Raw genomic sequence first — 27,087 nt, 5'->3', positions numbered from 1 at the left:
AGCACACGTGAACACGTCATTTTAAAGCTTTTATGAGACATCTTAAACACTGACATACAGATTCAACTTCATACAAGAGCTTAAAGTAGTATTTTCCACGTGGACAACTGAGTGTGCAAATCTTGTGCTGAGAAAATAAGTTGCATTCAAGATTGTGTGAGGCTTTTGTAGATTTCTGAGTGCTTTTTACACGACTGTTCCCAACAGACTGCCTGAATCACTGGCTCGTTTCGAGGCTCTGCAGACAGTTGTACTCCCTTGGTCAAATGTACCTTGGATGTAAAGAAAATATACTTTCCCTCAGGCCTCCCAACCATGCAGTGTGTGCTGTAGTGTGCTATGCAAAGCACTGTAACCTACCTTACAAGGCCACATTAAGGAGTGAATGCGTGCAAAAATACCTGCTCTAAAGACAGTGACTTAAGACACTGCAGCTACTCATAAAGTAGACACAAAAGATTCTTCAAAAATAAACATATATATATATAGGTATAAAACTTGGTGCTACTGTAATTGTGTAAAAATGTCTTCAAAAGGCTTGGCAGCTTACTTTCAGGCAACATGCAGGTATGATTGTACAGGTGTGTTTAAGTTGTGAGGAGCAAGGCGGTTAGCTGCGAGTGTCCCTTTTCAAATCGAAATATTCCCCTTAGGCAACACTCAGAAGGTGTTAAAAGACAAAAGAAAAACAGAAACAGTACAAAAGAAAGAGGAATGGTTCATATAATGCAACACATTTAAACTAGATAGAAACTAACAGCACTTCAACAAGGTCACATTGATTATTAAGGCTTCCCTTTACAGGCCACACATACCATCCAGTCATTTGTAATGCTAAACACATAATAAATAACTCATTAATGACAATGAGCCAGAGGATATGTAAGACATTTTTGGAGCACTGATAACTTTGACGCCTATTTGGCACACTGGGTTGTTGACCTCTGACCTCTGACCTCTGACATTACTCAGGTCCGCACTTGGAATTTCCCCGCTTTGGTCAAATATTTGACCCCTTTAAATGGCTTGTACTTCTCTCCGTACATGTCGAGACGACTCACCTTCAGACCTGCACAGAGGGGAGAGAAGCATAGTGAGCAGAGACTCAAAATGGACTTTGAACTTGGCCCAGTTAAAAGATTAAAAGGTCATCGAGCAAGGGTTACCTGATATGGCCAGCTGCTGGATCTTCAGGTCGATGTTGAGTGGGGGGTTTTCTTCAGGTTTGGGAGCTCCTGCCTGCAGACTTAAACTGCCTCGCAAGTTGGGAAGCTTCTGGGGGTTCAGTTTCCCAATGTCCCAAACCAGCACCTATCAAAACACAGACATGCTCCACGTAAGGACAATAAAACAAAACGCTTTATCTATTTTCTCCGTAACACCACCAGTTCTGACCAAGATCACATCAGTTGCTTCATCGCAGAGCAACAAAAAAATCTATTCTATAATGTTATTTAAAAAATCTCCTGGCTTTAAAGAGCAGTTTTAAAGGGATAGTTTGTAGTTTTTTGAAGTGAGGCTGTATTAGGTACTTATTCATAGTCAGTGTATTCCCTACAGGGGATGGCAGTCAGCACAGACCGAGTTTGGAGAAACAGACAGGAATACCGGCACGGAAGCTAAGCAATGTACTGCTGTAGAGGGGGCAGCAGCAAAACATATTTTTGTTACAGAAAAAAAAAAAATCTGTTTAAGTGTGGTGTAAGACAGCCTTTTCCGACAGGGAGCTCAAGCTGTTGATACTAAGAAACATTCTTTTTTAGAGAGTGTCCCTCTCTAAATTCGGAAGTTTTTTGGGTCCATGAATGCAGCACAAGTGGAGCTCTCCATGAGTTATTTTTTTCCTGAGTTGTGGGGTGGATAATTGATCTATTGATTTGTTCAGAGCTGATCAGATCACATCGTTGGAGAGGAGCGGCTGCTGCAGAGGCGAATTAGACCCAGTTTAGACCCAGCAGAATGAACAGTTAAGTTTCACGTTTAATGCACCTGACACTCTGCTGCACAATCTGTACTCAGACAGTGTGGTGCTATGAATGACCAAACAGTATAAATATTTTAACAGTGCTCCTAATGCATGGTCCAGCTCTAAAAATAGAAAATATATTTGTGGCAGCAGATGTTTTGATCGTGGCAGGCCGCCATAAAAATAATAATAATAATGATAATAATTAATGTGTGAGAAACCCTGCATAGATAACAGGTTCAGTTCTCCGTGGGTAAGGGCTGTCTAGTGGCAAGGTCAAGTGGGAAAATATAAAGTATGCTTAAACTTACACTGATTTATTTTCTTGGTGGAATCTTTTTTTTAAGTTAGCTAAAATACATGTTGCTGCTACCGGCCATCCACAGCAGTAAATTGTTTAGCTTCCATGGCGGTACTCCTGCCTGCTTCTTCTTCTCCAATCTGGGGGCATGCCAACCACCATTTACTATAGGTAACACATTTACTATGTTTAAGTATCTCATACCACCCCACTTCACAAGATCTAAACTATCCCTTTGATGTTACTTTGGCTATTAATTTAGGGGTAGGCAGGTAAAATGTAAGTAGCTTTGTAGTGAAGCATTTGACAATATCGACAAAAACTGAGAAGTATGATGGACACTGACCGGACAAAAGGGCCCACATTTAAAAGAGGAGGCTGTTCTCATTTAACACAGACCTACTGTGCTGCTGCTTAGGACAGCTTTGTAAATGACTGGTTACCTTGGTAGCGAGGTCGTAGGTGTAGTTTCCCTGTGTGGCTGTGAGGTTGGCACTGAGCACAGCTTTAGGCATGTGGATGGTGACCATCAAGCCCTCCACTGTCTTTCCCATGGTCTGTTTGGGTCCGATCGTGATGTCCAGGCGACCACAAGGTCCCGACTCAAAGAAACTGATGTTCTGTTTCACGTACACTGGAATGGCCACGAGGCTGAGGAGGGACAGAGACAGAATTGAACGCGATGACAATAAACAGTTGGGTTCAGCAGGCAGACAGCAACCAGCTTGTGTTTACAAGTAAACACAGTGTGGATTGTGAATCCTTACTGGGGAAATTAAACAAGAATTTCGATCCACTCCTCCGCATCACAAAGATTTTATTGTTGCTATTAGATGCTGACTACCAAATCACGCACCTAAATACATTTTTTTAAATTTAATTTAACACATACAGATGTGCATGTGCCTACTTTTGAGAGCTGACATGGTAGTTCATGAGGGTGAAGTTTCCATCTGGCGGGATGAAAGAGAGGGCACGCTCCGACTCCCAGCGCTTAAACCGTACACACGGGTGGAAACTCACATCATCGAGAAGACGAGGATTCTGTCAACAACAACAACAACAACAACGATGGCGAGTGAATTTTATACTTAAGCACATAAATAAAAAACACAGAACTGAGAGGACGTGAACCCACCATGAAAGACAAAGTCAGGTCAGGCATCCCAGTGAGCCTCACACAGGCTTCAATCACACCCTGGATCTCTGCAAATACTGTCGTACCTGCATAAGAACAGATTTAAAGAAATGCAAGCATGTTTAAAATGTGATCACATCTAATTATATAATCTTCCAGGAAAAGTAAACACTTCTAACTGTCATGGACACACTCTTCAATTGTGGTGATCACACAAGTTTGTACCTGATTTGTCCATGATGGCATCTATTTCCTCAATCACATCGAAATATGCCTCATTATTGGTGTATTTAACACCAGCGCGCCTCCATGGGATATTGGACAATTGACCGGTTGGTAATGTGTCTCCAACGTTACTACCTCCTGGAAAACACACACACAAGAAGGGCAAAAATATAAATGTACACATAAACATTGTAGATGCTATGAAATTTGGTTTTTAGTAGACAGACGCTGGGGACAGGTTAGACTGACCTTTATCACCAGAGTCAGGGTGACCTCTATTTACCTGTGAGCGTGTTGACAACTGATCGCAGGATGGTGGGAGGCCTGATCATCTCTTTGAGTACGTTGGACTCTGTTGCTAGTGGGAAGCCGTTGTCCAGCATCTCCTCCAACAGCTCGTACACTGTCACCACATTGTCCTTGATAATGCTTTCTGAGCACTCTCCAAAGTAGTCCTGTCGACGAATGCAAAGAAAAAACTGTCTTCTCAACAACCTCAATTTTTAAAAAAAATTTTAAGATCCTATGTGAATCCCATTGTGTACAATATATATTTTTTGTGTGTATTGTTTCTGTAGTGAGTATACAAGAAATCCAGATGCTTTACTTTTACCAGTGTTGGGCAAGTTACCAGTTAATTTCAATTGAAACTAAAAAGTTAGATTACAATATTTCTGTCTGTGTAGATCAGCGGTTCCCAACCTTTCTCCTTAAGGGATCCCTTCTCCAATCATTGAGTAAACTGCCGACCTTTGACTAAGTAACATACATTTCATACTATATTCAATGCAAAAAAAAATACAACTGTATAGAACAACTGATAAATTGTACAATTAACCCAAATAGTGAACGCAACAATGGCAGGAAGTTTATGTAAAACAGTCTATTTGGATTCTTTTTTCCAGATTATTTCATTTGAATATGAGTTCTCCTGATAATTTTAGTAACTTTACACAATTTGCTGTCTGTTCTATGCTTTAGGGCTTCTTTTTAGACCTTTTTTTTCTTTTCCCTGATGCTTGGCCATTATTCTACTAGCTCTTGGGTCATTTTACCAGTGTTCTTTTTAAGGCTCTGTGAATAAAGCTGGTGCCCAGCTTTATTCACAGAGCCTTCACTCTCTGCTAAACAGCCTCACCCTGCATTAAAAAGAACACTGGTAAATAAAGCTGGTGCCCAGGTCTTCACCATGCCCTTATCTTGTCAGATTTATTTTAAGTTTATATTTTGACTGGGTTGGCGATCCTGACTAAGATGTCAGGACCCATAGGTCCCGGTACACTACCTCTGTGTTGGCCAGATTAGATAATGTGAAAATACCTGGGGACCAGCTACTTCTCACATCATATGGGTAATTTAAAAAAATCATATATGTGAGACAAACGGTACTTTCATCTTTCAGTGAAGAGTACTCAACTTCCCGAAAGCTTGGCTCTTGCTGTCAACTTTATGCTTTTTTGCTGTGGTCATGTCTGCTACCTAGCAGGAGATGTCTGTTGTTAGGTAACTGTTGGCTTGCTAGTTTACCGTCTGTTTATGAAAACACAATGATTCTGCCTGCATATGATAGTCTACCATTGTGAGGTGAACAGAAAAAATGCAAGTGAACTAACTACATTGTGTAACAGCCCACCTATGGTATTTCAGTTTATTCCATTTGAATTATTATTTAGAAGCGGGGTGGCTCTGTTCTGGGGCCTCTCTTCCTTTCCTAGGGCCCACACAGAAAGCCTAAGGTGGAGAGAACACACCTCTCTGCCCTTCCACTTGCAAGAGAGGAAAGCCTGAGGCAGACAGAGCAAACCTCTCTGCCCTTTCTCGTGCCCACATGGAAAGCCTAAGGCAGGGAGAGCAGCAGCAAAGACCCCCGGGAACAGAACAGAGCAGCATCAATGACAAACAGAAATGACATTGATAAGTCAGACACAGCATGAAAAGGAGGTGCTGGGGTGGAGGTGGGTTGCAAAGCAGTTTAAGTAGGGCACCCTGAATGAGATTCGCCAATTAGTTGCATAGAGAGCAATCTAGTGATCTATCAGCTGACTCTCATCCATCAGTCAGCTGCTCCATCAGTTGATAAGGCTGTTTAAAATCAGCTGAGGTAGCTGGGATGTGAGCTGTGCTTGACATCATGTCCTGCCTGAATGTTTTAAAAAGACATGCCACTGGCCATTTAAAACCAGTCAGGGGGCCACAATTGACCCCCAGGACTGATGTAGCCCTCTCTAGTGGCCTTAAAATTAAGAAAACATGATGCAGTGCCAAATAGACTGCCCTACATGCTAGAAAACTTTCTCTGCCCTGGTGCCCCCTTTATCCCCCTCCCCAAGCCTAAATCTACTACTGCAAGACAATAGCCATAAACATCTGTCTGACTTATAAATTCTGGCGTTTATTTGTCAATTTCAACTCAAAATTTAATCCCACCTGAAAAGTGTCTGCCACTCTGTGGAGGAACTCGATGACAAACAGTGGAGGGACCTCAGTCTGGATGACAGACAGGAAGAAGAGCTTGCCCCTGTATATGCTGATGAGATAGTGGTGTGGGGTCTGGAGGACTGGGGGAACATCCTCCGGGTCCACCGCCTTCTCCTTAGCCTCGAAAAAGTAATCACACACACTCCTGCTGATGACACTCTTCCAGTGTTTCTCCAGGAAGATGTCTCCAGAGTGATTGATCAGGAACAGACTGTGGATCATCTCAGCTGCAACAGTGAGGGGGGTGTTGCTGTTAGTGTGGGGGCAGATAGTTGATCAAATATTTGATTGCACCCAAATCAAACCAATGCAAATATTAATGTAAAGCAGTGTCACTTGGTGTCAACATTTACCTACTGTCACTCTTTGTTAAAATAACTTCAACCACAGGTAACTTAACCGGCTGGCTAGCGAACAGAGATTGGAAACTTCCGACATTTTTACCATCTGTTTCTTAATGTTAAAAAAATAAACTTCAGAGTGACAGTGCAGCAGCAACATGGCAGCTTTAAACAGCGGATCATGTAAACAAAGTTTCTGAGATTGCTTAAAAGTTTTACCTGCTAACTCCGGGTGCCTGTGCCAAGGATAGTTGGTGCCAGTATGGCAGACTAGTCCGAGTTACTGAGGAGACGCCTGCACATCTACTCACACGTAAACACAAACTAGTCACGAGTACTTATCTTTAAGGCAAAATAACAATGCTCAGACACGATTAGTAAAACATTACAATTAATTCCGGATTGTTTAAATAAAATAAACTCTTGAGTCAACCTGACAGACACTGTCAGAGCAAAGTTTCGGACTTTTTAATCAGGCACAGTTTGCGGGCAGCTAACACCAAGATCTGTATGGGAGAACTTGGGAGTTTGTTGCCCTGAGTGTCGCCTTGCAGGTGTGCATGCATGGTGAAACAAGTGATTGACTATTTCAGCTTCACATTAAAATACTTTGCTTAATAATTCTTAGTACAGTCATGCACTGTAAGTCTTAAATTGAGATCCGCCAGTGAGATCTGCTACTATTCACAAAGTGAAATTATAACCATGTAAGCAGAGCAAAGACAGTCTGCATGGCATGTCATTATCAGACAACAAATATGTATATATTAAGTTTAGTCGCTACTGTGTTCACCAGCTGGTTATACTCACTTTGTTATTCTACTGTATGGTAGGGTGGGGTTTTAGAGGTTTTATTTCCTTAAAACAGTTGTCTCTTATGTTACCTCAACTTTTTATTATCAATTAGTGACTATTTAATTATTTTATTAATTAATTCTGTGTAGTTCTCTAATGTCTTATAATGATCTAATGTTAGTTGAAAAGCTGCATATTTGCTTACATGTTCATTTGACCTTTTGTTCGTGTAAAAATAACGATTAGTACAACTTTAAAGACTTTACATGAGAAGTTTCATGAGTTTGTCCGAAGACCGAAATGTAAGGTTTCTGATTGGTGGATCTCAGTGAACATGTCACACACTCTGGGGGCGGAAACAGCTGCCTGCGAGGCTTCATTCCGGTCCCAGAGGTCCATTTCACTGTAAGCAGCGTGACCGCTCTTTCCCACCCGTTAAGGTGATAGCAACGTGTTAGCCATGGCTTCTGAAGAACCTAAAGCAAAGAAACAAAAACTTTCAGAGGAGGAGAAGACAGAGTCTCCGACCAAAAAGACCCCTGCCAATTTAAGGTGACCTTAAGTTTTAAATAAATAAATAAATGAAACGCTAACAGACCGCCTCTCTGCGGTGCGAGGAGCCACGAGCCTCCTCTGATTTGTGTGAATGCTAAGATGAGCGCAAATTTTCAGTTAACAACGTTAGTATGAATACTTTATAATTGTGTGCATGAAATGTGAGTGAGGTAGAAAATGTGGGTTTCTTGATATTGTTAAAATATATATAAAGCACCACAGTGCTGATAAGAAGTCTTCAGTTGATAAGGACCGGTGTAAAGTCCTTTGATGCTGGTGTCTCAACATGCCGCTACACGGCTAACCGTTAGCTAGCTGGCTAACGTTACGTGTAACGTCTGCCCGCGAGCGTGTAGACTGCTGTTGTCTTACAACCTCCGTTAGCTCAAGCTAGTGTGCCAAATGTAATCTAAGATCAACGTGACCACCACCTCCCCCCCGCGTGTTGAAAGGCTGCCGAAAGAAATACTTGGACCGATCAGGACACTGCGTTCATACAGTGCCAAGGATTGTTTCGCTGCTTGGTGTAGCAGTGGTTGCTGCAGAGAAAGCTTGCCTGAGCCACCATGTACCAGCTCCCAAAACATTGTGAGGTGGTCACATGGCCGTGAACATGCAGTGTTGTGATGCTTTTTTCCCTTGTGTAAATCTGACTCACTCACTCGGCGACCCCCCCTAATTAACTCAACGGACACCCTCTGTTGTCATATCTTGTATCTCAAGAGCTGCTATCATCTGCATGCTCCTCACGATGTAATTTAGCAACAAACGAGTGAGTGGATTGAGGTGAGAGTCGGCAAGACAAGCCAATCACCAGACAGAGACTGAGTGTTGTGGCCCTTCCTCCCTCGGATGCCTCCAATCACTCAGTCCCAAGTAGGAGGAGCTGTGGTTGCAGGGGAAAATCGATCTGCCCGCACGCTGAGCCTAAACTGTGAAGTTTTTGAATGCTTAGGTCTTTCCGAGCCGGTTTTAGGTTGCTCAACAAGTCTTCTAGTTTCTAGCAGGTACACATAGAGAGAGCCAGCATGTCGTCTGCAAGGTAAGAGCACGTTGATGTAGGAATATTGGAGCTAAAGGCTGGCCTGGGTTGTGGTTCAGTGTAATTGGCTGCACAAGCCCAGTAATAACCTGGCTGTATACTGGGAGATGTATGTGGTGTAGGAGATGATAGTAAGGGTGTGGTATCTGCTGGGTAGATGATGCTTTTCTGTCTTGCAGTGACAGAAACCCATCTGTGTAAATACGGCTCTCTACAATTCAGTCTTCCATGTTGCTTCTTTGTGCAACAAATCTTGTCCTCAGGCAAGTTTTAGAAAGAAAGGCTTGATGGGAAAATTTTCTAAGCACGTGTTCATGTGGAGATGGCATATGTCAGGGGCTGTGTTCAGAGACTTGCTCCATCTGGGGTTTTCCCAGAAACACTGACAAGACTAGTGATATCAAGGACTAGCATGTAGGCGACTACAAGACAGGTCTGAGTATACACAATATGAACACGCTGCCACAATCTCTCGGTGCTTTTGCAGTATTGCACGTACATCAGTTACTGTTTATAGAAAAACAAAAGCTGCAGACTAACCCCCCGGCTAATGGTTACTGATGTGTAAGATGATTTCCAGTGGGACTGTTAGGCGTTGACACAAAGGGAGTGATGTGCTCTTTTAAAATGATGTTTTTGGGCATCACAAGACTGTGGTTTGCTATGAAATTGAAGCCCTGTGTTCAGTTGTTTGCCACAGGACAGAACAGACTGTACAAACACAGAGACACACGCAGCTTACAGCTGTCCTGATGTTGTCTTGCTGTTAATGTCATAACATGGTTACACGCAGGACTGGCTGGGTCCTCACCACTACACCACCATATATTTAATTTGTTTGTTCATGAGTCATGCATGTTTCCAAACTTTGTTTCTCAGACATGTGCTTTTTCTGCGTCTCTACTTGTGAAAGTGGAAGGTTGAAAGTCATGTGGTTGAAGTCATATGGAAACAAAACTGTTGGTTTTGCAAATTATCAGTCATCACTGCAATAAAAACCCACCATGCTTGTGTGGTAAATGAAAGTTGCCTTTCCACACTGAGCCGAAAAGAAGGGCTATCAGCTCTTTTAATGAATCAGCCTGCCAGTCTAAAGCTGTAACTGATTTCAAATATGGTTTTACTATGAAGAGCAGCTTCAGGGGAAAAAAAGACACAGGACAAGACAACATGGACTCTGCAGTCAGGGTTACTGTAGATCGTCAAAAAGTTAAAAATGCATCAAATTCGTTAACCATAAAAAAGGGCCTCACTTGGTATTAAATGTCTTAAATCAACCTTTGAAAAGATCCAGATGCTTACACACGGGATTTATGGTGTATTCTTTTTAAAAAAATGATTTATAGAATGCGTGTCACATTAACCTCATGCAGCCAGCAACACTCGTATTCTGTTCTCTTGCTAGGATAGTCAGAGCAGAGAATCCGATGTCTGCTAGCTAGCTGTCACTGGCCGAAGTTTGTACAAGGCTAATAATCGGAGGCTTTTTGTATTTATTCAAAAAATCAAACTCTGTATGATGGGAATCTGGGTGGTGGAATCCCACACAGAGTGAGAAACACAAAAAGTCCAAGAAAACCAACCAATAAACGCGAGGGACTTCACAATAAAAGTCATGCTTCATGGTACAGAAACCTCAGGGCAAAATTGTCCCTAACCTGCTTTTGTTTTAAAAAATTTAAAATTGGTATTAAATTTCATTCAGAGTGTCTCTAAAAAGTGTTAAATCTAACTTGCCTGCCAAGAAGGCAGATGGCTGTCTGTGCTGTCTTGTTAAAGCCAAGCCATGTTGAGCTTTTTTGTTTTAACACTTTCTCTCACGTCTTTATGTTTCAGCCCTAATACACTCTTTGGGATGGGAAACCCCTTACTGGACATCTGTGCTGTGGTGGACAAAGACTTCTTGGACAAGTAAGTTCAAGCAACAAGAAAACATTTTTATGTCACCTAAAGAACGGGCTGTCATCTGTGGTTGTGGTGCTAACTAATATTTGGATTCCTTTTATTCCAATGTTGAATTAACTCTTGTTTGTCAAAGGTTGTGGAGCCTGAGTCCATCCTTTTGCTGCTGTAAAAATAAAGTACAGTCACAACCAGAACAAATGAAATATAGATTAGTGACAGGCTGACCATAAGAGACTCAGGCTGCATGATATAATTTGATCAATGGAGATACAAGATAAGGATTATACAAGGGAGCAGAGCACAGACTTCCTTATTATTTATTTACTTTCTTATGTATTTCCTTTTATAAATTCTTATTAGCTAACTTTCTTAGGTACTTACTTTCTTATTATTTACTTACTTTCTATGTACTTCCTTTTTAATCCACTTATTAACCAACTGTCTTATTTACTCATTTACCTACCTTCTTATTTACTTACCCATTAGCTTACACCCTTATTTACTTATTGACCTACTTACTTATGCATTTATTTACTGTGTACTCTTTGAAATAACAGGAGCCATCAGCACAGTCAGAGCAGCAGCTTTCTGGTTTGCCCGAGCTCTGTCACGCTGCGTTGACCAGGGCAAAGGGCTCCATTGGGTTCCAGCTCAGAGTCCACTCTCAAACCCCCTTGCGTAAACTCCACGATTAGAGCTTAACCAGCCAAACGCAGTCCTAATTTAGGCACATAGAATAAAGCAGGACTAAAGCTGTGCCTTAATCCCCAGACCACCTTAGTGTTTCAAGGAAAGTAGATTCTGTTTGGCTTTATTGAGGAACATGGTTGGTTTGGACTGAGTGGTGAAAGGCTGTAACAAAGACGCTTAAACAGTTTTGCAATGCCTCAGCCTGTGACTTAATGATTTCAATAATCACATTTTCCATAGCAGGGAACAACCCACTGGCAGTGCCACTATTGTGTCTGTAATGCTTAGCCAGTAGCCACATGAACATAATCCAGTTGCTTATTGTATGTTTTTTTGTTCATACATGTATTTGTGGAGTTTATGCAAATTAAACAGAGGCTGTTTTTTATAAGGGTAAAAGCAGCAGGGTTTGATGAAGCACAAACCCTGCTGTTACTGTTTACTGACGACTTGGAGAAAGTAATGCTTCTTTTTCTCTCCTTTAATTATTTGCAGGTACACCCTGAAACCCAATGACCAGATCCTGGCTGAGGACAAACACAAAGCACTGTTAGTATCTCCCATGTTGCGTCACCTCTTTGTCGGTATAGCTTGTGGTTTGTAGTCTGTACAGGGAGGGAAAATTAACATGTCTGGATCCATACAGAGTTTGCTCCTCTTCGTTCTGGAGTGGGCCAGTCAAAACAGGCATACACCAGAAATCACCACAGTTGACCTCCGTATCTTTGTAAAAGACCAATGGCAGAGCAGCAGATTCAGCACAGAGAGACAGTCTGAGCCAATAGCAAACCAGGACACTTCACCTCCCAGGTCCTCTGAGACAAGAGCCAGAAAGCAAACATTTAACAGGAGGCGATAAGAAGGTCGCGCGTTGCTGTGTGAGAGGGAGACAAGATTAAACTGATGTATTTTGACTCCCCACAGTTAGTCATGATACATACTTCTTCAGTAATAATTATTTTACATTGGCAATAGTGCTTATTATAATCTTAGGTTTACACCTTTGATACAGACAGATGTTTCAATTAAAAAAAGAACCAACTTTTATGCAACCGCTACAGTTACATCTCTCCTAGTATATGAATTATGCTGCATTCACATGCTCCTCCGATGGATCCATTTCCCGAGTTGGGAAGTTGTTCTTCTGACTTTGGTGTGTCTTATTATGTCACATTATGGAAACAAAAAGAAGAGTTGTATTTTATTGCTCTGGGCATTTTAACAACACGTTAACAGTTTGAAGCTTTATAGTACAAGGCGATTTTGTCCCAGACTTGTTGCCACACCATGACATGAATGCATGACTTTTCTAACTAATCTAGGTCATTCAATGTGGACAGCAACTAACAGTTACGAGCTCATACCATATTACAAATAACATGAGCAAAAGATTGACATGCAATGTGTGAATTAATGAAAACTTTATTGCCATCAATGAAACATTTACTTTTGTCCGCCATGTTTATACAGCTCAACTTTGCAACTCGTGAACCAAAATTCTCACCGACTTCAAGGAGTTCCACATGAATTTGCCCAGTCGGGAACACATTTTTCTGATTATTCCGACACCACATGAATGCAGGGTTATTTGTGCTTGGGAAGATTTGTACCCACGATTCCCATCTTCAGAGTCAGCACTGTTGTCAGGAGCTCAGTGAATGGAGGGTGGGAGCCACTGGTCACTTGTTATGGATATGTGATCCATTGATCTTGGTCTTGCTCATACCACCCCACTCTTTCTTGTTTTACTTCCTTGTTTTCATGCTGCGGGCTAGGGTGCTCATCCGTTGGAGACTTCCCCCAGGGGAAACGACTTAAGTGATGCAACAGACTGCAAGCCATAAAGAAAAGTGAGATAATACAACAGAGTTTCATCCCCACCCCACTTCTCTCTCCATGTCCCAGATGTCTCCCCCTCTGCAACCTCTGGCTTAGTCTCAGGACCTTTACCAGCAGTCGGCCTGTTACACTTGCCAACGATATATTTGTGTGCATGGTCTTTAACACTCACATAAACCACACAAACAAATATATGTGTGTGGAAGTTGATGCATGACTGCTTAATTTAGACTAAATAACACGGCAAATTAGAGATGCTCTAGCTCCAAGCTGAACATCAAAGCGCTGCGTCAGTCATTGTGTTATGTAACAGGCGTAAATGGTTCGCATGGCACAATCGGTGATCAGCCATGCATGTGTTGTATTTACCTGGAAGAGGTATGCCTTCTGCAGTGAGTACACTCCAACACAAGATGAGTTTCCTGGCTGTCAAACCACATGCATCACACCACACACCACAGGGGTGGACGCAATAAAAACAAGAACTGTGCAATGTAATGCACAACAGCTAATGATCAGCACTGAAAGAGCAGTGAAGTTTTTAATGTTAAGCTGTTCATATGCAATTAATGATTTAAATGTGATAATGTCTGGATCGATACCACTCTCATGTCTGTCCATTAGATACGAAGCTACAGCCAAGAGACACTTAGCTTAGTGTAACATTTGGAAACAGCTCGCCTGGGTCTGTCAGACGTTCAAAAACATCCTCCTACTTGCACCTCTAAAGCTCACTAATCAATATGGTATATCGCGTTTGGTAAATTTGGACAGAGCAAGATTGGCGGTCTGCCCCTGTTTTCAGTCTTTATGCTTCGCTAAGCTAAGTGTACAACATTGTATCTTTGCATTGTGTAAATTGCATGTTTGTCTGTGTGTGTAGATTTGAGGAGCTAGTGAAGAAGTTCAATGTTGAGTACCACGCTGGAGGAGCCACACAGAACTCTGTTAAGATTGCTCAGGTCAGTCATCCACACACAAACTTCCTGTTTTGTCACCACATCAATCCCCTGTGAATTCTCACTGTAAATGTGAGTAGAGTTAATCAACAGGATGCTGATCAGAGCTGTTGTCACTGTCTGTAGTGGATGATCCAAGAACCCCATAATGTGGGCACGTTCTTCGGCTGCATCGGCAGAGACAAGTTCGGAGAGATCCTAAAGAAGAAGGCTGAGGAGGCGCACATCGATGCTCACTACTACGAACAAGATGAGGAGCCCACAGGGACATGTGCTGCTTGTATCACCGGAGATAACAGGTGGGTAATAATAGTAATAACAACAAGCACATTTGATTCATTATAATATGTCTATACAGAGTTCCCACGGTCATGAAAAAATTATAAAATTAGCAAAACTGTTTTGCAGGCCTGGAAATTGTTTGGAATTAACAGAAAGGTTTGGAAAGTTTTGAATGTGCACTGTTTTGGTAATTGAAATATGTTCATAAAAATCCTGAAAACATGTCTAATCTTGTAGAAAATGAGTTACTTGTTTTACTAATTTAATGTGTAGTGGTGTGCTGCATAACTTGAAATGTCAGTAGTACCACACCTGATACACACAGACCTGGACCAGCATTGCCTCATGGAAAAGGCCCCGTCCCCTTTTGGGGGATGGAGGCACACTGTCGCATAAGAAGAGAAACAGGAAAATGCTGAAAGCTGTTGTGTAACAGGTTAACCACGTAGAGATTCTACGAAGTACCCATATCTCTCCATCTGATCTATTGCCACATACAACTAGTTTGTGACTTGAATGTCTAACAAACAAATAAAGTTAGCTAGTGCTAACAGTTTGCTTACCCACAATTGCCTGGGAAGTGCATGTTTAAAAATGAATGAGTGTATAATGATATAGGCCTATTCATTTTAAACTGCTTAAATAAAGTAATGGAAGTGGGGTCAAACATTACTAAAAAATTCAATTAATTTAAATTAATTTAAATGCGTTGGAAGTCTGTCTACAACTCCTCATCTCTTTGTTTGTGTCCTCCGCTCAGGTCTCTGGTGGCTAACCTAGCTGCTGCTAACTGTTATAAGAAAGAGAAGCATCTAGACCTTGAAGAAAACTGGAAGCTGGTGGAAAAAGCTAAAGTCTACTATATTGCTGTAAGTAGTTACCAAATAACTATATGGTGTGTTGTGCCATTTACAGTGGTGGAATGGAACTAAGTACATTTATTCAAGTACTGTACTTGCAAACAGATTTTAGGTAGCTGCAGTGTTTCCCCAAGGTTGACTACTTTTGCCTGATGAATGGGCCAGTGGGGAGCGGGCTGCTTACACAACTAAACACCCATTCTACCACCTGCCGCCACACCAAATCCTGTTCTCTACACTTTAAATGCTGATTTAACAGTTAGCCTACTTTTCCAAATCCCTACCACTCTTCACATCAGCACATTCTAGATCCACCGCACAGCACTTACTTAAATAGAAAATACGTCACTTCTAAAGCTTGCTCACTACCATTATTTCCTTCTTCCAGTACAGTGGTGATGAACAGCAGTAGCAAAGTTAAGTTTCCATCATCACAGAGATCAATGAGGGCAAAACAGCGTCACCTATCTGCTTTAATTGCCACTGCAGAATGAATGTAGGGGAAACACTGGGATGGATATTTGGTTTGACAGCTGAGTTACTTTTGTAGATTACAATTTGTCATTCCCTTCTTGTCTTGTGAAAACCATACATCTTCAGATGTGTTAATTCTGAAAGTTTGCGATGAACTGAGGGATGAAGTGTTCCTTTAGGCGTTGCAAAAATTCTCCTGCTTCTTTTCACTAAACAAACCCTTTAAAAATCTTGGATCAGCCGGGAAATGCATCCTCACAAAGCTGAAAACAGGGCTGTTTTGTTCACTTTCCAGAGACATGTGAATCTCACAGGACAGCCACACTACACACGTGATGATCTTATGGTGTAGGATTCATTGCTGTAGATTAAATTACCTAGTTGTGTATAAAGGAGTTAAAATGAGCAGCTCTAACATTAATCCAAAAACATGTATAATACTAGAACACTAACTAGGAACATTTTACTGCACAATGAGTTCTTTCTGGTACATTTTGCTATTAATACTCACAGTTTTTCCATTAGTAAGGTTTTGAATACAGGACTTTTATTTGTAGTGAAGTATTTTCACAGTGTTGTTTTAGTACTTTTACTTCAGTAAAGCATCTCAATACTTCCTCCACCCCCTGGCCATTTATGTCTGATATCCAACTCATGTATTGTCACGTCACCTTTGCACTAGTGGGTAACCACCAGCGGTACCACAGGGGAATTATGGATATACTGGTGCAGTCTCTGTTCAAGACCCTATTTCATGTGATTCATTAGGGCCTGTCAAGATATTATTAGCAGATCACTCTTGACCCAATGTCACTGTTTGCTTCCAGGGTTTCTTCCTGACCGTCTCTTTGGAGTCCATGCTGAAAGTGGCGAAGCACGCGTCTGAAAATAACAAGCTGTTTTGCCTGAACCTCTCCGCGCCCTTCATCTGCCAGTTCTTCAAGGATAATCTCATGCAGGTTTTGCCCTACGTCGATATGCTGTTCGGCAATGAGACAGTAAGCCAGACTTTCACTACACGTTCTTCAGATGCTGTTACATACTGGCTGCATGTGCAGTGCTTTATATCCTCCAGATGTTGATGTACGCATGTGTCTGTAAGAGAATCTCTCTTTGTTCTTTAGGAGGCAGCTGCATTTGCTAAAGCGCTAGACTTTGAGGTGAGTGGACTGATGGTATTTATTGATTAGCATTTGAACATGATTAGCGCTGTTTTTCTCGTATTTGATGCAACTAGTGATGACACTGTGTGTTTTGTCTGTAGACCAAGGACTTAAAGGAAATTGCCAAGAAAACCCAGGCTTTGCCCAAAGTCAACACAAAGAGACAGAGGGTTGTCGTGTTGACCCACGGAAAGGATGACACCGTTATGGCCCTAGGTAAGAGCTTACTTACCCTCAGTCTCCTATCCACTGTTAGAAATATACTGCAGACGTATAATCGTTCCTCTCATGTTTGTTAAGGTGACAAGATCAAGACATTCCCTGTACTGAAGATTGACCCCAAGGATATTGTCGACACAAACGGTGCGGGCGATGCCTTTGTAGGAGGTACGTTTTTTTTCCCATGTTTTCATTTGTTACATTTCTAGGTTGCTTTTTGTCTTCCTGTGTTTTCCGTGGATTTCTATTAAAGTTTTCCCCCTCTGCCGTGCAGGTTTCCTATCTGAGCTGGTCCAAGAGAGACCTCTGGAACAGTGCGTGAAGGCAGCACACTACGCCGCCAACGTCATCATCAGACGAGCCGGTTGCACCTTCCCAGAGAAACCTGACTTCAAGCCATAACTTGAAGTCAGGCATAATTTCAATAATTTCAGCCATAGACCTCATGTTCACCCTGCCAGACACAACTTTGACCCATAATTTCCTCTAGTGTTTTTTTTTTTTTTTTTTTTTTAAACAAATCATACCCTTTATTCTCTTAGCTGCCTTTTTTTTTCTTTCTTTTTTTTTTAAATCAGCCAACCGTCCGTGTTGTTTTTTAATTCATGCACACATAATTTCCTTCCAATAGCTAGTTTGGTACCTCCTGAGGTGTGCCTGCCTTTGTCTTCCACTTGAGGCCGCCAAAGGATCATGCAGACAAGAGAGATACGTTTATATTTCATAACATCACGGGATGTGAGCATTTTGCTTTACACAAAGGATCTAAATGGGAAATCTTGTTTTCATGGACACTAAAGCCAACATCTGGCGGCACTGATGCCCATCAGACTCTGCAAACTACAAACCCATGTGTTGACATTTCACAAGTGTATTTCTTCCCCACGGAGGCAGAATTGAAGCACAAGAAGTTAATTCCGCAACAGGAGGACACATTATACACAGAGGACTGATGAAAAGAATGTTGCTGACAGTGGAGGTTTGGATACTGCATAGAAATATGTAGTAGTGGTTTGTTTTAAGACTTTTTTAGAGATTAATTATTCCTGATTATGAGGTTATACTTGTTTAATTTAACAGGCCAGTTATGAAACCAAATGTTTTTCTTTTACGCACACTCTTTTTAAATGTGAAAAAGCCTCTGCCCAGTAAGTTCGTGATGACTGTGGGATGTCAGCTTCACTGTGTCAGTGCTATCAAGACGTTAATGCCAACATCACTATTGTGCACGTGTGTCTTTCCTCATGCTGTTTTTTGGGCTGGTGCTTCTATTGAGTGCCTTTTGTTCCTTCCCGTCTTTGTAAATATTACAAAGTTTGCAGAAGCCTACAGGTGTTAATGTGAACCTGCAGTCGTCTGTGCAGGGAAACTTGCAAGCTAGACCAGTGATGGGCAACTGGTGGCTTGCGGGGGTGGACGCACATCTTGCATGCAAATGCATGTGAGGTGAAAAGATAACACATTTGACTGTTCAGTGGGTATTAAAACTGCCCTTACTCCTGCTGTTTGTTTTTCACCTGCATCAGTAGCTCCTGTTCTTTGTCAGTTTATGTTGACCTCTTGCAATATAGTATGTATAGTATGAAGCCCAAGTCTGTGTCATGTGGTGTGAACAACACTGAATACTTGAATGCCATTATACTGAATATAGATGTACTCAAGCAAGATGTACATTTTCTGAATACTACCAAGAGTTGTTGTGACACTTGCATACCTGATAGTATTGTCCCTCCATTAAATAGGTGGTTTCTTTTTACATGCTTAGATACACCAAAAAGCCTTATTTGATAATTTATTCCTGGTCTCACTCACGGTCAAGTTGCCCATCTCTGAGCTAGACTGTGAGGCCTAAAATTCACAAATAAAACCTACAACCACAATCATATTACTCCGTCTTTCTTCCATGTTATTTACTAACCTTTTTAGATGTTTTAACCATTGACTATAAAAATGATGGATGTAGCCACTGTGACATCACCCAGTCGCTATCTTGGATTTGTGGAACCAGAGGTGACCATATTTGGATAACAGGGTGGAGCTGTGGAGCTGTGGAGCAGTGAGGGGTGGATCTGATTCTTTGACTATGGTGACTCCTTAGACAACCTGTCACTCAAAGCATCTATGCCTCAATAAAATGTGAACAGATGAGTGATGTAAAAAATCACCCCCTGCACAGTTTTCACAACTTTGAAAGGAAGGTTGTGAACATGTTTATTTCTGCTGTAAAGCATTTTAGCATGAGTGTATATGGAGACTGGCTTTGGGAACCAGCTTAAAGTGGCCAGTAGAGGAAGTGGAATTTTTCGCATGTCTGCATTGGTGTATGTTTTTTCAGTCCCAGAGGTTACCACTTGGCTTTAACCCTCAGAATTTCTTTAAATCAGATCTCTTTTTTTATGTTTTTTTAAAGGTCCCATATTATGCTGATTTTTAGGTTCATGCTTGTATTTTTGGTCTCTACAAGAACATGTTTACGTGCCTTTATGGTCAAAAAATACTTTATTGTCCTCATATCATCTGTGCTGGAACACCTGTACTCATCCTCTGTCTGAATCGCTCCATTTTAGTGCCTGTCTCTTTAAGCCCCCTCTTTCTAATTGGTCACAGTCAGAGCGATAGATAAGAACACAAAAAACTTGTTTAAACTTAAGTTAAAGTTTGACTTTTGTTCTTATCTATCGCTCTGGTTACAGTATAGCACCAATTTTTACCATGAAAACCCACCAATAAAAGCTTCCAAGTCGAAAACTTTACAACTGGACATGTTCCAGCAGGAATATGATCTGAAATCAGGAGGATTTAAGAATATCGTTAATAAAAATACATGTTTCACTGATGTTAGCATGCAGCAGTGTAGCTGTCTTGTCTTGAAAGTAGAAAAAAACAGCATCCAGAACGATCTGGAGCCAGACAGGAAATAAGGACAAGCATAATAGGTCCCCTTTAAATCAAAGATAATTCTTAGTAAGAGATGTAAATAGTATTCCTTATAGATCTCTGTGCAAAACTCATTTCAACATTCAAATCTGTAGTACAAGAAAATGCTGAGGCAACAGAAGTGATAAATCTGAGGCTTCTTAGTTCCAGTAGTATACAGTAGATCTGTAAGTTTCACGATAATATAAGTGGAAACCTCTTGACTAGCAGCTACAACTCTAAACTTTTGTTCTATGCATCAAGGGTTCTCAAGATGGCAGCTTAAAGAGAGGTCACGTTCAATCGAGCTTGTGTGCCATTACACTATCTTTCTACATTATAACCTACAAACAGACTATTTCCTTGACTTGAACAATTCCTAAACACGTGATGAGTGTTAACTACTTTCTGAGGCAGTCGGACAACATGTCGCACAGAAGAAAGCCAAATTCGACGAGCCGGAGGAGCTTAGCCATCAAGCTAGCAAAGAAACTAACACAGAAGCTGGTGCATTTGTACCGGCACTTCATGCAGCTGTCTCTGAGATTACAGCTAATATTCTATGCATCAAAACCTTCTGCTACCACCATGTTCAGACCTGTACACACACTTAACAGTATTCACACTGGTGTACTTGTACACCTGACACAGTTGTGAAAAACAAAACAGAGTTTAATGACACAGTAGTTAAAGAAACAAAAAGAACATTTTCATATACCTGAGATGGATTCAGAGGACAATCAAAGTGGTAAACAGAGATAACAGAGTTAACTATTGTTGTTGCATCTCTCTTTTTTGCCTCAGCCTCTCCTCTTGTAACATGATGTCTAGTGCTCTGAGCTGCTTTAGGAAGCCGTGATTGGGCAGAATGCAGCGGCGCTGTTTCACATGCTCAACAGCATCCACCACAGTTAAGCTGCATTTCATCATCAAGTATGCCAAGACCAGAGTCGCTGATCTGCTCCGACCCATCACACAGTGCACCAGCACCTTGTCTAGAACAAAATGAAGATAAATGGATTCATTAGAAACACAGCGAAGCATAACAAGCTTGTCATCCAGTGGATGAGCTTAATTAAAAGTTTAATTTCCTCCAGGACTCACTCTGCGGTTGACTGAGGGCCTCGTGGATGAACTGGGTTGCAGGGCAGAAGTACTGGGAGATGTTGAAGGTGGGTTTGTCATCAGCCTCCACACCAAAGTACTGGATGTCCATGTCCGTGTAGTAATCAGCACCAGTCAGTACATTATTAAACTTTCCCTCCGCTGCATTGAGGACATGTGTAATACCCAGCTCCCTCAGGCCAGGCCGCTCCAGAGCTGTTTTCCTGTTTCCATGTGACACACAGACTCAGTGCAAAGCTGTCATTTCAACCATGAAACCATCTGTGTTCCTTTACTCACTCATCCCCGATGTAGATGTTGGGCCAGACCTGGTTGACATGGGCGTACTGAGCCCCGGTGCCGGACCAGAACAGCTGCTCCAGGTCTAATGTTCCCGGTGTGATGTAGTCACTGTCCGGGTCCACCTGCACTGCTGCGTACGGGTTCTTGCTTCTGGACTTTGCCACACAGGAAGACATGCTCACCTCTGCTGCCCAGAAAACACATACTGTTTAGATGTAATATTAACCCTTATACACTGGTGATATCTTGATATACAGTCTTAAAGCTGGGACAGTTAGTCAATTAATTAATTAATCAGTCAAACAACAATAAATCAATCAGCAACTGTTTCGATAACTGATACATCGACAGACTATAACGCCAAAAAACATCAGTTGTTCCAGCCTCTTACATGTTAACACATGCTGGTTTTCTTCATTTTTCTGTGACAGTAAACTGGATTTCTTTGGCTTTTAGTTGGACAAAAAGGGCACTTGTAGTCAGCATAAGCTTTGAGAAATTATTTCAAGCCGTAATCATTATTTTCAGACATTTTATAGATCAAATAATCAAGCAATAAATCAAGAAAATAATTGTCCGATTGGCTGATAATAAAGATTGCAAGCCTATACTGTATGTCCCCGACCTATAGCAGATGTATTGAGGGTGTAGGGAGTCAGTATTTATCATGCACTTCATTTACTTATCTGCCATTTTAAAATAATTCCTGAATACATTCATTTTCAGGCCTACATAGATTAATTGATTTAGTGATTTAAACATAACTAAATAATGAAACAAAGCATTCTTTATGCACATGATTTAAAATTAATTGTTTTTAGATATGTAATCGTAAATCAATGAGAAATTCTGTTTTTGAAAAGGGAATTAAATATGATTGACTAATTTAGTATCACACATGCATTTCCATTCAACACTTCTGTTGTCCCTTATGTGACGCTCTGAGGTTTTTCTTCGGGTGAAACTTCACTCAGCTGTTTGACATGACTCAAGCTCTCCATGAGCAGATGTCGCGTCTTTGTCGCCTCGAGAAACAAGTTCAAGTGACAGACAGTGAGAGTTACTGTTGAACGCTATGGCACATCAGTGTAGTCCTGCCACTTAAATGATAATTGATCTGAGTAATAAATAAAATAGATAGCACATGAAGATGGGGAACCAGTTGATAAAACAAAATAAAAATTGTCAAAATGTATTTTACTTTTTCAGAAATCTATTGTGAAATTTATAAAAGAAAATTCAAGGTATATATAATATGTTTTTTCTTTTCTTTCTCTCAGTTTACTGCTCATTTTTCAACTAATAAATTGCTAACATTATGCCCAATTACAATGATATTTAGGTCCTCCACTTCTTTCATTCTACACCTGTTTTGTATCTGCTGCACTCCCATGCTCCTTTTAATGCTCTGTAAACACTTAATATAACACACATCATTCTCAGGTTAAGTGGTTTAGACTACAACAGTGTTGTGATGTTCCAGGATGAGCTAAAGCTTGGTATGATCACTTCAGGTGTCTTATCCACTCATGATATGAGCTGTTTACAGTAATGAGGAAAAATACACTGATGGTTTGTTCAGTGTTTGTTCACACTACAGGCTGATTGTCATAATAAAGTTCTGTGGTAGAAAGAAATGACTTACCTCTTTCTTGTAACTGTGTAAAGCTTTGAATCTGTTCCTGAGCAGGATCACAGAGCAGCACCTCAACTTTTCCTTAGTAGACATGTGGGAACTGTGTGTGTGTGTGTGTGTGTGTGTGTGTGTGTGTGTGTGTGTGTGTGTGTGTGTGTGTGCCAACAGAGACCTCCCTCCACAGTAAGCATGAAGGCAGTAATACAGATCTGGAATAGTAGCTGCTCTCTCGGGCTCTGTGTTTAAGATGATATTTTTAGGCAGCAGGGCTACAGCACCTGACTTCAACAACGTGACAAACACACATACACAGACACACACAAACACACACAGATCTTTTCTTACAGCCTCCATAATGTAATCTGAGTCCTCAAATGTGACTGTGATTACTTTGCTTTAGCCTGTACGGTAAAGAGAGACACTGTGTCATGAGAAACGAAGCCAGGAAACGAAAAGAAGTTCAGTCAGAGTGGCATGTTGCATTGTCGTCATTATAAGAATGTCACCAATGTGTGGACAGGTGTGGGGAGAGTTATTTCTGGGGACATAAAATTCAAAGCATTCAGTTGTTACTTTGGGCCAGAGACTGAGACTTCTTGTGACAAATGACACAAAAAACCTATTCATTGTTATACAGAAAATGTGGATTCAAACAGAGCAGGTGCCTGACAAGTGTGAAAGCGTCATGCTCTGTCATGATGTGTCAGCATGGTCCTCCTCTGTGGTCTGTCTACTCTGAGGACTGAGGCTCAGCTCCAGCTGTCTCAGCTGCTCCAGAAATCCAGAGTTGGGTCCAATGTCTCTGTTCAGACGCACAGCGATGATGGCCTCCGCTAACGACAGGCCCTGGCAGAGCACCAGATAGGCGAGAACCAGCGCTCCAGAGCGGCTGACACCCATGGCACAGTGCACAAACACCTTCCCTGGAAAATACATGGATTGGAGTATTTGAAAACACTTAAACAAAATACTTTGTCACATTTGTCATCAGAGTTGTCAAAGTAGGAAAAACACAGGTGTTACTAACAACATTTAAGGATCAGTTCACCCAAAAATCTAAATGAATACCCGTAGTGCTATTTAACAGTCTGGATTGTTTTGGTGTGAGTTGCTGTGTGTTGGAAATATCAACTGTAGAGATGTTTGCCTTCTCTGGAATATAATGCAACTAGATGGCGCTCGGCTCATGGTGCTCAAAGAGCCAAAGTCTCTGTGCAGAAGGAAGCCTGCATCTAATGCTAGCTCATACAGCACCACTGAGCTAGCTAACATTACAAGCTCAGCAGAAGAGGGCGACATTAATGTTTACATCCCATGCTGTCACAAGCACAAACCTCTCGTCCATGATCAGATGCACACTTTTTTTCTGCACAGTGATACAGTTGCTGGGTGTAGTTCAGTAGAAAGAAAATAGTTCCTACATGAAACTGCTCACAACAAGGTCTGTGGATTATCTGTAGTAACTGGGTCATGATTTCTGGAGAGAGCCATTGCTCAAAACAATCTAGACTGAAAAAAATAGTACCACAGGTGAGAGGAAAAATATGTATTTTTGGTTTGAGGGCAAGCTGTCCCTTTTAAGATGGCTCTGTTCCAGTGTCCCAGTAAACCATGACAGTGTGATGATCATCTGAAACTGAAGCAGCTGACTGGATTTCAACCATCATTAATTAGGCTATTTTTATAATATTTACACCAGTGCATCCCGTACCATTCCATGTCAAAATGTCTTAGATTAAAAAGAGCTATTGTAAAAAACTTTGTAACCGATGATTTGATATGTCACATCTTATTAACATAACAGTAACACTGAGTTAATAATATTTTTTAATTATTCGTTTGCTTGTATTTTCATTTTGTTTCACAAAAATTTGAGATTTAAAAAAAACTGGCAGAAAATATCTTAAATCGACAGGAGTGCATGAGGGAGCAGAATTTTATTTTATTTCAACTTCTTTTAAAGAAAGATGATCTAATGTCTTTAAAGGTCCAGTGTGTAGGATTAAGTACAGCTAGTGATCAGGTTGCAGAATTGAAACCTTTCCCATGTGCCAAGCATGTAGAGCTATGGTGGTCAACGCAAAAACGGGAAAACAAAAATGGCCCTATCTTGAGCCACTGTACTGCAGAATTAACATGGCTGACTCCACAGAAAAGTACCTGCTCCGTATGTAGATATCAACGGCTGATTCTAAGGTAACGAAAATTGCAATTGCAATTTTTTTTCAGGTGTTATAAACTAATGAAAACATAGTTATGAATATTACTATCTCCACCAACTGATGCCCCTAAATCCCACACACTGGACCTTTCAGATAAAGATGAGTAGAGTTAAGGTAGTAGGTGTTGTGATTGCTCTCACTAATCCGTGCAGATAAAAGCTCTCAATAGATAACATTCAATATAGAGAGAATGAAAGAAGCTTAGTAATGAATGGTTTAACATCAATTGTGCATGGGCTTCTCTGTGATTCCCTAACATGTTTAAATATGTTAGTAGACCCACATTTGAAGCAGGAACTGTGCTTGTTCATATAATGACTAAGCTCCCGCCGTCGTATTTGCACACTGACCATTTTTCTTCAGAGCACTGTCTATGAACTGTGCAGCAGAGCTGAAAAAAGGTCGGAGGTTGAACTCCGGATGGTCTGCAGCTTCAACGCCATGATATTCCACTTCGAGGTCACTGTAGAACTGCTGACCTGTGTTGATCCGGTGTCGACCCGCTGCAGCATTCAGTATGTGAGTTACACCCAGAGACGAGAGTGTGTTTTTGTCTCGGGCCACAGACCTGCAGACACACACCTCACTCATTGACAGATCTTTTTACAACATTTCAAGCTGCTGGTGATTTTTCTACTCACTCATCTCCAATGTACAGGTTCGCCCAGACTTGATTGACGGGTGCCACTGGCTTCCTGTTGGTCCAGAGGATTTGCCTCAGCTCTGTCAGAGATGGTGTTTCCTCCTGGGAGTGACCTCTGTGTAGCAATAAAGATGTGTGTGTGTCTGTGTGCATATGTGTGTGTGCATATGTTATGGCTTTGTGGGTGTCTTCGTGTGTCTTTACAGTGTTTGGGCCTGTCTGCGCCTCCTCCGCTCCCTCTCCAGGCTCATGTCAAGGCTGCGGAGCTGAAACAGGAAGCCTGGGTTGGGACAGATGTCTCTGTGAGGCTTTACCGCGGCCACTGCTTCCTGCAGCCTCAGGCCCTCAACAATCATCAGGTAGGCCAGCACCAATGTTGCGGAGCGGCTCACGCCCATCAGACAGTGGACAAATACCCGTCCTGGGACAAGGACATTCACTGTTACCATCAGCACCAGATATGCAGCAAAATACTCACTTTATTAGGTACACCTGCACAATCAAATGCAGTCCAATACATCAGCAGTGCCATAACATTTATCTTAACAAAACTTAAACCCCTCAGTCTGTGTTGACATTGTCATAAATGTGGGCTGATCATAACCTCAACGAAATAGCAGCAAGACACACAGACTTGTGCTGTTGTTTTGCATCTTTTCATAGTGGTAATGCTACTCTGTGTTTTTGTGTCTCTTTGTGGTCATGTTGAGTCTCCCTGTAATTGTTTTGTGTCTCTTTGCAGTTGTAATGCATCTCTCCATGGTTTTGTGTCTTTTTGTAGTTGTTTTGTGTCTCTTTGTCTTAATTTTGTGTCTCTTTAGCTGTTTTGTGCCTCTCTTGGGCCATATTGTGTCTCTTTGTAGTCATTTTGTGTCTCTTTGCAGTTGTAACGGATCTCTCTGTAGTTTTGTGTCTTTTTATAGTTGTTTTGTGTCACTGTGTGTCTCTTTGTAGTCATTTTGTGTCTCTTTGCAGTTGTAACGGATCTCTCTGTAGTTTTGTGTCTTTTTATAGTTGTTTGTGTCACTGTG

General features: G+C 41.3%; 5 protein-coding genes across 9 annotated transcripts in view; 1 reads left to right on the top strand and 4 right to left on the bottom strand.

Moving 5' to 3' along the window:
* On the bottom strand, positions 1 to 6,942 carry ap3m1 (adaptor related protein complex 3 subunit mu 1). Of its 2 annotated transcripts, none has more exons than XM_050071849.1 (9): positions 6,669 to 6,942; positions 6,058 to 6,358; positions 3,914 to 4,085; positions 3,631 to 3,768; positions 3,406 to 3,491; positions 3,178 to 3,311; positions 2,711 to 2,918; positions 1,167 to 1,311; positions 1 to 1,069 (listed from the first exon to the last, which is right to left on the bottom strand). In XM_050071849.1, exons 2-9 carry the CDS (start codon positions 6,328 to 6,330, stop codon positions 969 to 971), a joined length of 1,257 nt encoding a protein of 418 aa, XP_049927806.1. In that variant the 5' UTR covers positions 6,331 to 6,358; positions 6,669 to 6,942; the 3' UTR covers positions 1 to 968. The 2 variants fall into 2 exon arrangements, with proteins under 2 accessions (XP_049927806.1, XP_049927805.1); XM_050071848.1 differs by having other exon boundaries at positions 6,058 to 6,335.
* Positions 6,943 to 7,627: 685 nt separating this feature from the next.
* adka (adenosine kinase a) lies at positions 7,628 to 19,112 on the top strand. 4 transcript variants are annotated; one of them, XM_050070935.1, is made up of 12 exons: positions 7,628 to 7,796; positions 10,678 to 10,752; positions 11,932 to 11,985; positions 14,159 to 14,237; positions 14,361 to 14,533; positions 14,643 to 14,672; positions 15,277 to 15,385; positions 16,678 to 16,848; positions 16,975 to 17,010; positions 17,115 to 17,229; positions 17,314 to 17,400; positions 17,507 to 19,112. In XM_050070935.1, exons 1-12 carry the CDS (start codon positions 7,705 to 7,707, stop codon positions 17,632 to 17,634), a joined length of 1,149 nt encoding a protein of 382 aa, XP_049926892.1. In that variant the 5' UTR covers positions 7,628 to 7,704; the 3' UTR covers positions 17,635 to 19,112. The 4 variants fall into 4 exon arrangements, with proteins under 4 accessions (XP_049926892.1, XP_049926893.1, XP_049926894.1 ...); XM_050070937.1 differs by lacking the exon at positions 7,628 to 7,796 and adding an exon at positions 8,694 to 8,841; XM_050070936.1 differs by lacking the exon at positions 14,643 to 14,672 and having other exon boundaries at positions 7,631 to 7,796.
* On the bottom strand, positions 18,333 to 23,375 carry LOC126406579 (dual specificity phosphatase 29). The gene is made up of 4 exons (XM_050070939.1): positions 23,201 to 23,375; positions 21,553 to 21,739; positions 21,253 to 21,476; positions 18,333 to 21,143 (listed from the first exon to the last, which is right to left on the bottom strand). The coding sequence occupies exons 2-4, from the start codon at positions 21,729 to 21,731 to the stop codon at positions 20,920 to 20,922; spliced, it is 627 nt and encodes a 208-aa protein (XP_049926896.1). The 5' UTR covers positions 21,732 to 21,739; positions 23,201 to 23,375; the 3' UTR covers positions 18,333 to 20,919.
* Positions 23,376 to 23,884: 509 nt separating this feature from the next.
* On the bottom strand, positions 23,885 to 26,209 carry LOC126406580 (dual specificity phosphatase 29-like). Its single transcript, XM_050070940.1, has 3 exons — positions 26,055 to 26,209; positions 25,764 to 25,981; positions 23,885 to 24,114 (listed from the first exon to the last, which is right to left on the bottom strand). The coding sequence occupies exons 1-3, from the start codon at positions 26,207 to 26,209 to the stop codon at positions 23,885 to 23,887; spliced, it is 603 nt and encodes a 200-aa protein (XP_049926897.1).
* Positions 26,210 to 26,256: 47 nt separating this feature from the next.
* LOC126406581 (dual specificity protein phosphatase 13-like) overlaps positions 26,257 to 27,087 on the bottom strand; it is a 2,630-nt gene continuing 1,799 nt past the window's right edge. Inside the window, exon 3 of the mRNA XM_050070941.1 lies at positions 26,257 to 26,477. Within this exon, the coding sequence (XP_049926898.1) occupies positions 26,257 to 26,477 (221 nt within the window). The remainder of the gene's footprint in view (positions 26,478 to 27,087) is intronic.

This window comes from Epinephelus moara, chromosome 19 (assembly GCF_006386435.1).
Source record: "Epinephelus moara isolate mb chromosome 19, YSFRI_EMoa_1.0, whole genome shotgun sequence".
Lineage (NCBI taxonomy): Eukaryota > Metazoa > Chordata > Actinopteri > Perciformes > Serranidae > Epinephelus > Epinephelus moara.
Note: the sequence above shows the minus strand (reverse complement) of the source record. Positions and strands in the feature narration are given on the sequence as shown.

What these genes read in the sequence shown, in the direction of transcription:
- ap3m1 (XM_050071849.1), bottom strand. Translation starts at nt 6,330, where the DNA reads ATGATCCACAGTCTGTTCCTGATCAATCACTCTGGAGACATCTTCCTG. An exon ending in GAGTGGCAGACACTTTTCAG is followed by an intron (nt 4,086 to 6,057) that starts GTGGGATTAAAT and finishes ATTCGTCGACAG; the next exon opens with GACTACTTTGGAGAGTGCTC. An exon ending in ACCTGACTTTGTCTTTCATG is followed by an intron (nt 3,312 to 3,405) that starts GTGGGTTCACGT and finishes TGTTGTTGACAG; the next exon opens with AATCCTCGTCTTCTCGATGA.
- adka (XM_050070935.1), top strand. Translation starts at nt 7,705, where the DNA reads ATGGCTTCTGAAGAACCTAAAGCAAAGAAACAAAAACTTTCAGAGGAG. An exon ending in CTAAAGCGCTAGACTTTGAG is followed by an intron (nt 17,011 to 17,114) that starts GTGAGTGGACTG and finishes TTTTGTCTGTAG; the next exon opens with ACCAAGGACTTAAAGGAAAT. An exon ending in GGGCGATGCCTTTGTAGGAG is followed by an intron (nt 17,401 to 17,506) that starts GTACGTTTTTTT and finishes TCTGCCGTGCAG; the next exon opens with GTTTCCTATCTGAGCTGGTC.
- LOC126406579 (XM_050070939.1), bottom strand. Translation starts at nt 21,731, where the DNA reads ATGTCTTCCTGTGTGGCAAAGTCCAGAAGCAAGAACCCGTACGCAGCA. An exon ending in AACATCTACATCGGGGATGA is followed by an intron (nt 21,477 to 21,552) that starts GTGAGTAAAGGA and finishes ACATGGAAACAG; the next exon opens with GAAAACAGCTCTGGAGCGGC. An exon ending in GGCCCTCAGTCAACCGCAGA is followed by an intron (nt 21,144 to 21,252) that starts GTGAGTCCTGGA and finishes ATTTTGTTCTAG; the next exon opens with ACAAGGTGCTGGTGCACTGT.
- LOC126406580 (XM_050070940.1), bottom strand. Translation starts at nt 26,209, where the DNA reads ATGCACACAGACACACACACATCTTTATTGCTACACAGAGGTCACTCC. An exon ending in AACCTGTACATTGGAGATGA is followed by an intron (nt 25,982 to 26,054) that starts GTGAGTAGAAAA and finishes GTGTGTCTGCAG; the next exon opens with GTCTGTGGCCCGAGACAAAA. An exon ending in CAGTGCTCTGAAGAAAAATG is followed by an intron (nt 24,115 to 25,763) that starts GTCAGTGTGCAA and finishes TGTATTTTCCAG; the next exon opens with GGAAGGTGTTTGTGCACTGT.